The sequence below is a fragment of the Epinephelus fuscoguttatus genome, linkage group LG10 (assembly GCF_011397635.1).
Source record: "Epinephelus fuscoguttatus linkage group LG10, E.fuscoguttatus.final_Chr_v1".
In the NCBI taxonomy this organism is placed as follows: Eukaryota; Metazoa; Chordata; class Actinopteri; order Perciformes; family Serranidae; genus Epinephelus; species Epinephelus fuscoguttatus.
The window spans coordinates 45418711-45429283 of record NC_064761.1 but is presented as its reverse complement, the minus strand read 5'-3'; the positions used below and the strand labels follow the sequence as shown (position 1 = coordinate 45429283).

The following is a 10573-nucleotide window of genomic DNA, read 5'->3' as shown; positions in this document are numbered from 1 at the left end:
TATTTTTGTATTTTTATGTTATTAAATATATTTTCTACAACTTTGATCACGAAAATCTGGAATGTTCATTCTCAGTGTACTGAATATATTTAATACATTTTGTGGGAAAAAAACAAAACAACTTTTGCTCATCCTGCAAACCAACAAAACAATAACTCATTTTATTTTGAAAGTCAGCGGAAGTGATTGTAGTTTTTCAGTGAGGCGGAGAAGTTCCAGAAGAAGAAGAAGAAGAAGAAGAAGAAGAAGAAGAAGACTCCCAAACAGAAGAAGAGAAGTACCGGTGCTGTTACCGGAGGCTGCAGTCTGATTGTGACCCAGAGTCGGTGTTGAGGAGTCAAAGTATTCCGGTTGATGAAGATGGACTCGGCGGCGGCGGAGATCGACGGCAGCTTGATGGAGGGAGTGAGTGTTCACACTGTATTTACCGGAATAATGTTCCGCGCTGCTAACATGCTAACACAGGGCTAACAGCGGTGAGTGCGGCGGTTAGCAGCCGGTGCTGAACCGACCGGTTACTGATGTGTTTCCCCGGTGTCGGTTCTCCGCAGGGCGGACAGATCCTGAGAGTGTCCGCGGCGCTCAGCTGCATCACCGGGACATCCATCAAAATCACCAAAATCCGAGCCGGCAGAAGCACACCGGGGCTCAGGTGAGTTAGCTGCTCCCGGCTAGCAGGCTAACGTTAGCCTATTCATTGAAGTTGAGTCGTCGGCTAACGCCGTTAGCTCCTCCTGACAATAGAAGCAAACATCTGTGATCTGGGTTCAGTTGCTCACAGACTGGATCCTGTTCTCGCTCTCGTGTTGGATAAAACTCTCCGGCTTCCGTTAGAGGCAGCTGTTGGGAATCTGTGGCCAAATTATTAGTGCAGCTTAAATGGAGAGAAGAAGACGGCGACAAGACTCAGTTCATAAATTTCCAAAATAAAAGTTTCTGTCTCATCTGCAAACACACATGACCTCTGAAACATAAATGAACATATTCAGACATCAGCTGGTGCCGCTTTAAAATTCGGCCTCCATCCTGTTCCTGCGGAGGCTTGTTAATTTATAAGAGTTAACAGCAAAGTGTGGCACTGTGCCTGTGTGCCGCACTGTGGCGTCACCCAGCAGCTGCGGATCAGTTCATCTGATGCAGACTGTTGATTTTCTGGGAGGTTCGTACGTGAGCCGAATTAACTACAAGGCTCTCAGCATCCTAAAACAGTTTTAGTTTTGTGTGTGTCGAATGAGAGATTGGTATAAAGTTCAGAACTCGTCAGATAGGTGTAATTTCTGAATGGAGCTCTGAGGTTTTCTTGTGAAGACTGTTTCCACAAACTACTGTAAGGTGTCATGAGCACAGAGTCACAGGTTTGGTCACAATGTCTCGTACACAATCAGATGTGTTCCGTTATTATAAGTGTGTGTGTGTGTGTGTGTGTGTGTGTGTGTGTGTGTGTGTGTTCAGGCCGCAGCACCTGAGCGGCCTGCAGTTGGTCTCAGATCTGTGTTCTGGCGGCCTGCAGGGAGCCACTATCGGATCCACTGATATCAGTCTGACTCCAGGAAAGATCCGGTCTGGAAGCCACACGGCCGACACACAGACAGCAGGGTGAGTCTGTCTGTGAGTCTGTCTGTCTGTCTGTCAGTGACAGAGGTCCCTGATGTTTGACTGGATTTTAAATCAAAGCTGAACAGATGACACAATCTAACGTTCTATTTTACCATCTCACTTTAACATTGTAAACTGTAAATCAGTTGTTCTTTTAAAGGCAGTAATCAATATGTATTGTGTGTGTGTGTGTGTGTGTGTGTGTGTGTGTGTGTGTGTGTCAGGAGTGTGTGTCTGCTGCTGCAGGTAGCTCTACCTTGCGCTCTGTACGCTGACGCTTCCTCACAGCTCTGTCTGAAGGGAGGAACCAACGCAGAGATGGCTCCTCAGATCGACTACACTGTCAAGGTCTGATGCACACACACACACACACACACACACACACACACACACACAGTAACATGTTCAGGATGAATCTGTGTTCAACTGTTTATTTTCTTCTTCAGGTGTTTAAACCAATCGTAGAGAAGTTTGGAGTCCATTTTGACTGTGACATCAGAATGAGGTCAGTTTCCTGTGTGTGTGTGTGTGTGTGTAACTCATAGTTGGGTATAACGTGTTACAAAATAACGCATTATGCCTGGTACACGCTACACGCTGGTACTCACCAATTATCCCCGGTCGTCTTTCACGGCGTGTGTGATGTCATCGGGTTATTCTTGTCCTATTTTTGTTACTTTACTATTATTTGAGTCGCTGTGTGTGTTCATGTGCCAGCCGACATGTTGTTGTAGTCACCTAAAAGCGTCAGCAGATGGCAGGAGCTACATTTGAAGTGCCATATGTAAACTGTCAAGCTACTGTATCTTCCACAGGAAGTTCTGACAAATGTTTCAGAATAAAAGCCTATTTAGAAAATGGAGGGATTCTCTCAGCTGAGGTTATAAGGGGCTTTTAATTTGAAACAAGTGTTGAGTTTGAAATGACGGTGCGATATGTTAACTTTACAAAGACAACGGAGCGGATAAAAAGTAAATATATAAACACACAGAGGGATTAATAAATAACGGAGCGTCTATAATGTAGTTTGTTTCAAATGAAGCTGGGAGCCTCTGCAGCTGTGGTGAGTAAAAGCCCCGCCGCTATTTGTTAATGTTATTACTTTATGTCCGACTGTGAGGATGTGCCATTGTTTGCTAGCTTGATGCTAATGACAGTAACGTTAACTCAGCGGGTTGACAAAGTGCCTCTGCTGTTTCACACCATCATTTCCCCCTTTTACTCTGTGTGGTAACATCCCTAGAGGAAATATTAAAAACACTGGGGTGTTGTTGTCATACAGTTGTCTACGGCAGCAGATCATTGTGTGTTTCTACTGGTCAAAGTGACGGCTGTGATGGGAGAACTGGATCTCAGTGAAGGGCAAGTGGTCCATAACTTTAATTTGGAGACAAAAAATGTAGGCTTAGCGCCCTGTGGTCCATTGCCCAATAGGAAATGTAAAATACTCAAAAGTACTTTAAAAGTGCTTGAGTTACTTTTCTCAGGGAGTAACGAAGTAAAGTAACTGGTTACTTTTTTAAAAAGTAACGCAGTAGCGTACTTTGATTACTTTTAAAGTAACCCTTACCCAACACTGGTGTAACTGTCTGTGTCTCTACAACCGTTTTTAAACAGGAATTGTACAAATGTGCAGGAAAGCCCAATCAGTGTTTTTTCAGCATTGGCAGTATAAAAACAAAATCGGGGAGTGCAGCAAAATGCCACCTACCTACTTTTGTTTATACAGAATGTGCCTTTTTCGGGGCAATGGGGGGCGTGAGCAAGTAACAAAACGTGTAGCTCAGCGTGTGACGTAAACAGTGACGTGGGAGGGAAGCCGCGGCTGGTCAGTCCTTCGGTGATTCTCTCGTAAGTTGGCCCGTTCTTCACCGTCCCCGTCATCTGACAGTTAATGGCCTCTTCGTTTGCGAGGACAAGGAGGGCGCGCAATTCCTTGTCTCCCCAGTTGCTCATCTTTACAGTGTCTGTCAGGTTTGTGTTTCCCTCTTGCTACTAGCTGCTCGCTAATTCCTGCTATCAGCTGTTTCCTGTTTATCCACCGCCAGTGGCCCGCACGTGTCATCAAAAGCTCCTCCCACAAGTCATCAACAGCTCCTCCCACAAGTCATCAACAGCTCCTTCCACAAGTCATCAACAGCTCCTCCCACAAGTCATCAACAGCTCCTCCCACAAGTCATCAACAGCTCCGTCATCAACAGCTCCTCCCACAAGTCATCAACAGCCCCTTCCACAAGTCATCAACAGCTCCTTCCACAAGTCATCAACAGCTCCTCCCACAAGTCATCAACAGCCCCTTCCACAAGTCATCAACAGCTCCTCCCACAAGTCATCAACAGCTCCTTCCACAAGTCATCAACAGCTCCTCCCACAAGTCATCAACAGCTCCTCCCACAAGTCATCAACAGCCCCTCCCACAAGTCATCAACAGCTCCTCCCACAAGTCATCAACAGCTCCTCCCACAAGTCATCAACAGCTCCTCCCACAAGTCATCAACAGCTCCTCCCACAAGTCATCAACAGCCCCTCCCACAAGTCATCAACAGCTCCTCCCACAAGTCATCAACAGCTCCTCCCACAAGTCATCAACAGCTCCTTCCACAAGTCATCAACAGCTCCTCCCACAAGTCATCAACAGCTCCTTCCACAAGTCATCAACAGCTCCTCCCACAAGTCATCAACAGCTCCTTCCACAAGTCATCAACAGCTCCTCCCACAAGTCATCAACAGCCCCTCCCACAAGTCATCAACAGCTCCTTCCACAAGTCATCAACAGCTCCTTCCACAAGTCATCAACAGCTCCTCCCACAAGTCATCAACAGCTCCTTCCACAAGTCATCAGCCAGCCGCCTCACAACAGCCCCTCCCACAAGTCATCAACAGCCCCTCCCACAAGTCATCAACAGCCCCTTCCACAAGTCATCAACAGCCCCTTCCACAAGTCATCAACAGCCCCTCCCACAAGGAATCACCAGCTCCTGCCACAAGTCGTCATTGTGTGTGTGTGTAATAATGTGTGTGTGTAACAATGTGTGTGTGTAACAATGTGTGTGTGTAACAATGTGTGTGTGTAATAATGTGTGTGTGTAACTGTGTGTGTGTGTAACTATGTGTGTGTGTGTGCAACTATGTGTGTAATAATGTGTGTGTGTAACAATGTGTGTGTGTAACTATGTGTGTGTGTGTAACTATGTGTGTTTCAGGGGCTTCTACCCTAAGGGTGGAGGTGAGGTGATGGTGACGGTGAGCCCGGTCAAAGAGCTGCAGCCTGTCGTCATGACAGAGAGAGGAAACATCACCAAGATCTACGGCCGAGCCTTCGTCGCCGGGGTGCTGCCATTCAAGGTAAAGTTACCACTGACACACAGGAAGTGATGTCATAACCATGGTTATTTCTGTAGATTTTAGATCCTTAAATTATGATGAGAAACGTTCAGAAGTTTGATATCAAACTGATCAGTGTGACGTATTGATCAGTGTGACTTATTGATCAGTGACGTACTGATCAGTGACGTATTGATCAGTGACGTATTGATCAGTGTGACGTATTGATCAGTGACGTATTGATCAGGGCTGGATATCGATTCAGATTTTCCAGATCGATTCGATTCGATTTTCAAGGACTCGGTTCGATCCGATTCACGATTCGATTCGATTCGATTCAATTCAGTTCAATATCGATTCAGTCAAGTATATTTCAATTATGATACAAAATTTGCTTGGATATTAAGATATTTTCTGAGAACTAACGAAGTATATTTAACAAGGAACCCTCTGACCTGGTGCATTACTATTAAAATACTGTTTACATTAAGAATTGACCCCAAAGCAGCACATTAGTCATCATGTACTTTTATTTAACATTACCTGACCAACACATACAAAATAAATATTTTGAATTAAATCTAACCACAAGGCAGACAGTTTAAATGAAGTGGCTACAAAAAATGTAAACACAGGACATCCACAAGTTTGCTGCCTGTAACCGTCTTATAAAGCTTTTGTGCAACACACTACAGTGGTTGTGATGCACACACTGACTGTATCAGAAGAGAAACAACATACGTAGGTGAACCCTGCAGCAAAGTGAGCCCTCTTCCTCAGAGAGGATCTTTGCCCCCCAGTTTGTTCCTGGCAGCAGAGCAGAGTGAACCGTCTTTCTTCTCAGAGGATCTTTGTCCCATGACAGCAGGCAGCTGCTCTCCGTGTCCGCAATGTAAACAACGTTCGCTGGTGATTTGACAGTCACTAGAAGCACATTATGACCCTTTGTAAAAGTTTCTGTGTGGTACCTGTGTTGTACATGAGCTAACGTTAGCGGCTAAGGACTGAGAGGCTGTCCGGTGTGTGTGTGTGTGTGTGTGTGAGTGTCTGAGGAGCGTCAGTACGTTAGCTTGTTAGCCGTAACGTTAGCCTTGCTGTTCGTCATGTTAACGTTGTCGTCGGCAGCCCTGAATAGCTTGTAAAGCTTTAGCATAGTTAGCTAACACATTTGTTATCGGCCCATGTGTTTACTGCTACAGAGAATTAATAAATCTTTGGTTTATTTGCACAACGTCGCCTCTCTGCCGTCTTTTATCACGCTTGCTAACGCTAAGTTAACTTTACCAGCAGATCTGTATGAGGCACAAACTGAGGCTACACTTAGCAGTGTGCTGATGCTTAGTGGTATTTCTTAATCTTTTCTGTGAAACTGATGTAGATTTAATAAACATGCGTACATTATTAGCGTTATATTTTTAGGGGGAAATACGAGTGAAAATACTCGCACCGCAGACCCATGCCTTCAGTGGACGCGCTCCCACCATTGTTTGCTGCTCTGTCTTCATTCAGTGTCCGGCCGTCTCGTGAGATCTCTCTCCATGACCTCAGGTGCTAAATGCTGATCTCGCGAGATTATCTGGGTTGACAGTACTGCAGGCTGCTGCAGTCTGCTACCAGCTGTACAACACGTCCACGGAGGAAAATAAATAGTTATAGTAAAAGATTGATTTTTTTAATTAATGAATCGATATTGTGCCATTTAAAGGAAAATCAATTCAAATTGATTAAATCTATTTTTTTCAACCCAGCTCTAGTATTGATCAGTGTGATGTATTGATCAATGTGACGTATTGATGGTATAATCTGTCCTCAGCTGGCTAAAGACATGTCGGCGGCTGCTGTTCGAACCATCAGGAAGGAAATCAAAGAGCTGTACATCAACATCCCGGCCGTGCAGGAGAAAGACAAGGCCTGCGGGAATGGCAACGGCATCATGTAAGCCCCGCCCACCTGTTGACATCACTGCTACATTCACTGTCCGAGAGGAAGTTGGGATAAAAAACAGCCTCCTGCTTGAAAACAGCACAAAGAAACATCTCTGCTCATGTCACAGGAAACAGGAAGAAGCAGCAGGTGTCTCTCTGATTGGCTCTTGTCCTCTCTGTGTTTCAGAATCATCGCTGAGTCGTCGACAGGTTGTGTGTTCGCAGGTTCAGCTCTGGGGAAGAAAGGTGAGAACGTCACATCTTCAGCTGGAACACAGACGACACGTCATGTGACCAGTCACAGCTCTGTGATGTACCTGTCTCAGCCAGGTGTGGCCAATCAGAGCCTTCACACTCAGTGTGTGTGTGTGTGTGTGTGTGTGTGTGTGTGTGTGTGTGTCTCTCTCTCTCTCTCAGGTGTGTATGCAGATAAAGTTGGTATAGAAGCTGCTGAGATGTTGCTGAGAAACATCAGACACAACGGCTGTGTGGACGAGTTCCTGCAGGACCAGGTGAGACACGCTGTGACATCACTCTGACATCACTGTGACCCATGGACATACAGTGCACTTTGACCTGTGACCTCCTCTTCCTCCTCAGCTCATCATCTTCATGGCATTGGCGAAGGGAACGTCTCGGATTCGAACCGGCGCCGTGACACTGCACACACAGACGGCCATTCACATCGCAGAGCAGCTCACTCAGGTCAGACACAGACCACACACACACACACACACACACACACACACACACACACACACACACGTATGATGTATTTATACTTTATTTTTGTGTTTCCAGGCAAAGTTCACAATAACAAAGTGCGAGGACGAACTGAGCAGCAACGTCACCTACATCATCGAATGTGAAGGATCAGGAGCAGCCAACACACACCTGTAGACACATACACACACACACTGAACACACACTGAACACACACACACTCTGTCTCTGTCCAGCTGCTCCGTCATGGCCGACCCTCTCAGCTTCTGTCTCAGGGTGTTTCATTCAAACTGTAATAAATCGATAAGTCAATAAAACTTTGTGTTTTTAAGTCTTTGTGTCTTTAACTCCTCATGAAACATCCTACAGCTCCCATAATGCACCTGGGTAGAGCTCGTAAAATTGTATAGCTCTGGGTATCAATCAGCCGCCACCACCAGTTTCTCCTCCGTCATTTTCCAACTGTAAACTTGTTGTCGTGACCACCACAGAAGCCCCGCCTCTCACATCGTCCCATTGGACAATGTGAGAAAAGCGGAGATGACGTGGAGCGCTTTCTGCTCTGAGCTGAGGTCTTTCATGTTCTAAGCGTTTCCTTCGCCCCAAAGTCTCTGAAGGAAACACTGGAGCCATTATTACAGGCTCCGCCCCTCTGAACACTCAGATGGCAATCAGGAGAAAATGAGCTTTGTTTAGAGACACGTCTGTTTGAGTAACAAACTCTGAGCTGATGTGACGTGATGTCACACTGTGTCGTATCAGACATTAAACCAGCTGATGAAACCAGGAACATTAAATTTGTTCTTTGTTTAGTGTTGAATAAGAGTTCATTTATTCGTGATATACAGTTATCACTTTCCATCGTAACAAAACTGAGACACACAATCTTAAAAAAGACAAAAGTAAAATTAGAGACAGAGAACAATACAAAACCAGACGTACAGTAAGATCACAAACATCTGTATATTTATGTCTGATCATCAACTCTTTATAAATTTAATTTGTAACCAATAATGACAGTGTCCACTCTGAAACAACCGCAGATAAGATAAGTAAAGGGAGCAGAACAAAATCAACCCTCAGATCAGATGTGAGAACATGAGTCACTCATTTCTTCCTAATGTTTCTCCCTTTATGTTTCCAGATGGACTTAATCTGTTCTTTTCCATATTCAGATGATGGCACGTGTCAGTGTAGGATGGTGAGTGGATTTTAATCCTCTAATTAAAAGGAACAATCCAACATGGCAGCTCCCTCACAGTGTCATGGAACATGTCCTGTGATGTACCGGTTGAGGGATTAAAATCTGATTTTACACCCAATGTCTTTGATTGATTTCATCGCCCACATTACGTTTACTGCACTTCCAAATGGGGTGGGTTGATGCAGGGAGAGAAGACCACGCCCACTCAGGAGACAGGAAGTGTATACCATTTAATACCATGGGCGCAGCTTCTGTTACTGAAGATCTGTGATGACACCTAGTGCTAACTCCAGGAGCTAACGCTAACTCTTCTCCATGAGCCTGTGGGCACGCAGAAGAGTAGGGACGTCAGCATGGCAGTCGACTAGTGCTAACTGCTAACGCTCCCGGGAGCTAACGCTAACGTTCCTACTCTTCTCCGACTCGATGAGTCACCATGGCAACGGGGAAGAGGAGGGCTGCGTTTTTCACCCCACTACAATTAGAAATGTTAATGCACTCATACGGCGAGTTTGCACACGTTTTCAAAAAGAAGTGCAACACCGCTGCAGCTGCTAGAGAGAGGGAGACGGTGTGGGAGAACATTGCTGCTCCATTCAATGCAAAGTTTAAATGTAGTCCTTTGCAACCACAATAATATTACAGGGGAAACTGCTTGAATGGTAGCCTATTAATTTATTTCATTTAGGTGCAATCCCGCGGGGAGAAGCGCACTTGGCTGCAGTTTAGGATGAAATATAAAAACATTGTTCAAACAGGTAAGACCTCGGCATAATCTCATGGGGGTGCCTCATTTTGATCATGTTTTACATTGTAAAGTAAATATTAAGTGGCTGTTTGACTGTGTAGTTTTATCCCCAACACAATGCTGTTTTCACACACATAAATGTCTTCTCATCTGTATCATGTTCTGTTAAATAATTAAGCCTATTTAAACTAACACAGTCTTCTACTGAGCCAACAGAAAGAAGGCAGATGCCCGTAAAACCAGCACACTTTTCTGACCGCCCTGCACACAGCTGCCTTACTCAAGTGCTCAGCGTCTCCGACATTGTACAAAAAACTTCCATTTGCAAAGAAACGCAGCGCAACACACACTATCTGCTGGGATGTGAGAGCATGACTATGATTGGTGATGTTGCAAATGTAAGGACGGATTAGGTTGTGTATGTAGATGATGGACTGTGACGTGAAACGGTACAGCTCAAAAAGATAATTGTGTGGAAATGCTAGAACATCTATGCGCGGTCTGATAACCATCTCTCGACGAATATTTAATTCTCTGCGCAGTAATGCTGCTCCTTCATCCACGGGATCGTTATCAGAAGGACATGCCATGTTAGTGGAAAAAGTCGCCACCTACTGTACCTGATGGACTTCTAATATACTGACTCTGATTTTTTTTAAATGACAGACGGCAGAACCAGGCTACGCCAAAACTCGCCTGCTGACTGAATGAATGAGGAAATCAGATGGAGTGTGTGGCTCTGAAAGAGGGCGGAGACAGAGAGAAACTCCAGGTTCATTGAGAAAAACCTGGTCCCGACCAGGTTAGGTTCATAGAGTCTGTTACTATGGTAACTGACCGAGAGCTTAAGTTACCTCTCTCTCTGAAACAGGCTAGAGTTACCCCTCTTTCTCTGGTTTGAGTTACCTCCCTTTTTGAAACGGAAAACTCAGAGTTTCCCTCATTTCAGGGTTAACAGACTCTGAGTTTTCACTAAACCTGCTTTGTGAAACGGACTCCAGGCCTCTAATTGAGACAGGCCTTTATTTGGCAACATGTGTAGCCACACCGGGC

At 45.1% G+C, this 10573-nt stretch overlaps 1 protein-coding gene across 1 annotated transcript; it reads left to right on the top strand.

Annotated features, from left to right (window-relative positions):
• Positions 1-217: 217 nt before the first annotated feature.
• Positions 218-7899, top strand: rtca (RNA 3'-terminal phosphate cyclase). The gene is made up of 11 exons (XM_049589002.1): positions 218-405; positions 552-652; positions 1453-1596; positions 1821-1944; positions 2043-2101; positions 4800-4941; positions 6734-6855; positions 7033-7091; positions 7263-7357; positions 7446-7550; positions 7647-7899. The coding sequence occupies exons 1-11, from the start codon at positions 355-357 to the stop codon at positions 7743-7745; spliced, it is 1101 nt and encodes a 366-aa protein (XP_049444959.1). The 5' UTR covers positions 218-354; the 3' UTR covers positions 7746-7899.
• The last annotated feature ends 2674 nt before the right edge of the window (positions 7900-10573 follow it).